The 1,104-nt window shown below is 45.6% G+C and overlaps 1 protein-coding gene across 1 annotated transcript; it reads left to right on the top strand.

Moving 5' to 3' along the window:
• Positions 1-205: 205 nt before the first annotated feature.
• Positions 206-1,096, top strand: LOC106633045 (inositol polyphosphate-4-phosphatase type I A-like; the record flags this gene model as incomplete). The annotated part of the gene is given in 1 exon segment (XM_042218056.1): positions 206-1,096. A coding segment is annotated over 1 exon segment (119 nt), but the record flags the coding sequence as incomplete, so codon positions are not given.
• Positions 1,097-1,104: the final 8 nt, after the last annotated feature.

Here is a 1,104-nt window from a genome sequence, read left to right as displayed (position 1 = left end):
GGGACGGTTCATTTAAGTGACAATTTTACAGAGCTTCATTAACTCTTCCAGTCACATATCCTGAAAAGGTTGAGTTAAATTGATTGTCCCCGGTGAATGGGAGGTGTCTGTTTACCTCGGAGATTGAGTGGCAGTCCACAGAGAAAAACGTTGGTCAGATCTGTCTTCATCTAATCCTAGCTAACTGAATTTTGTGTTTCTTCAGTGTTTGGCGGCATGATGTCGAGGATGTGCCGCTTCCCAACCACTGATGGGAACCACCTACGAGTGCTGGAGCAGATGGCTGAGAGTGTCCTGTCTCTAAACGTTCCCAGACAGCCTTAGATGTAAACTGGGATGGTTTGCATCTAAGAGTGAAGTTGCAGGAAGGACAGTGAGCACCTTCAAGTCAAGGGCCGTGGTCTTCAGCAAAGAAAGAGCAGAGTCCTGTCTCCAGGTCAGGGATGACTCGCTGCATCAAATGGAGAATTTTGGTACCTCAAGGTCTTATTCACAAATGAAGGGAGAACAGAGCGGGAGGTTGACAGACAGATTGGGGCTCTGTTGTTTTGAAGTAAGAGTTAAGCATAAAAGTGAAGCTGTTGATTTATCGGTCAATCTACCTCCCCACCATCAACTATGGTCGTGAGCTTTAGATAGTGACAGAAAGAATGAGATGGCAGATATAAGTGACAAAATAACCCTTCTCTGAAGGGTAGGCAGCCTTTGCCTTTGTGATAGGATGAAGAGTTCAGTCATTGGGGAGGCATTTGGATTAGAGACACTGCTCCTTCACATCGAAAGGAGGCAGCTGATGTGATTCTGGCATGTGATTTGGATGCCTTCTGGACACCACCTGCATGAGGTGTTTTAGGCATGTCCTGGAGGTAGGAGGCCCCAGGGCAAACTGAGGGCTCGGTGGAGAGATTACATTTCACAGTTGGCTTGGAAATAATTCAGTTTTCCCCCAGATGAGCTGGAAGAGGTGGCTGGCAAAAGGGAGGTCTAAGTTTCTCTCCTTAGATTGACCAAACCCATGACTTTGAATGTGGATATATAGGACAGGGAGGATAAATAAAAGGATGTTACATTAAACCAGTGGTTTCCAAACCTTTTTTTTTTTTT

Source organism: Haplochromis burtoni, unplaced genomic scaffold (assembly GCF_018398535.1).
Source record: "Haplochromis burtoni strain Fernald_Lab_line unplaced genomic scaffold, NCSU_Asbu1 Contig_7008, whole genome shotgun sequence".
NCBI classification, from domain to species: Eukaryota; Metazoa; Chordata; class Actinopteri; order Cichliformes; family Cichlidae; genus Haplochromis; species Haplochromis burtoni.
This window is presented reverse-complemented; position numbering and strand designations above follow the sequence as displayed.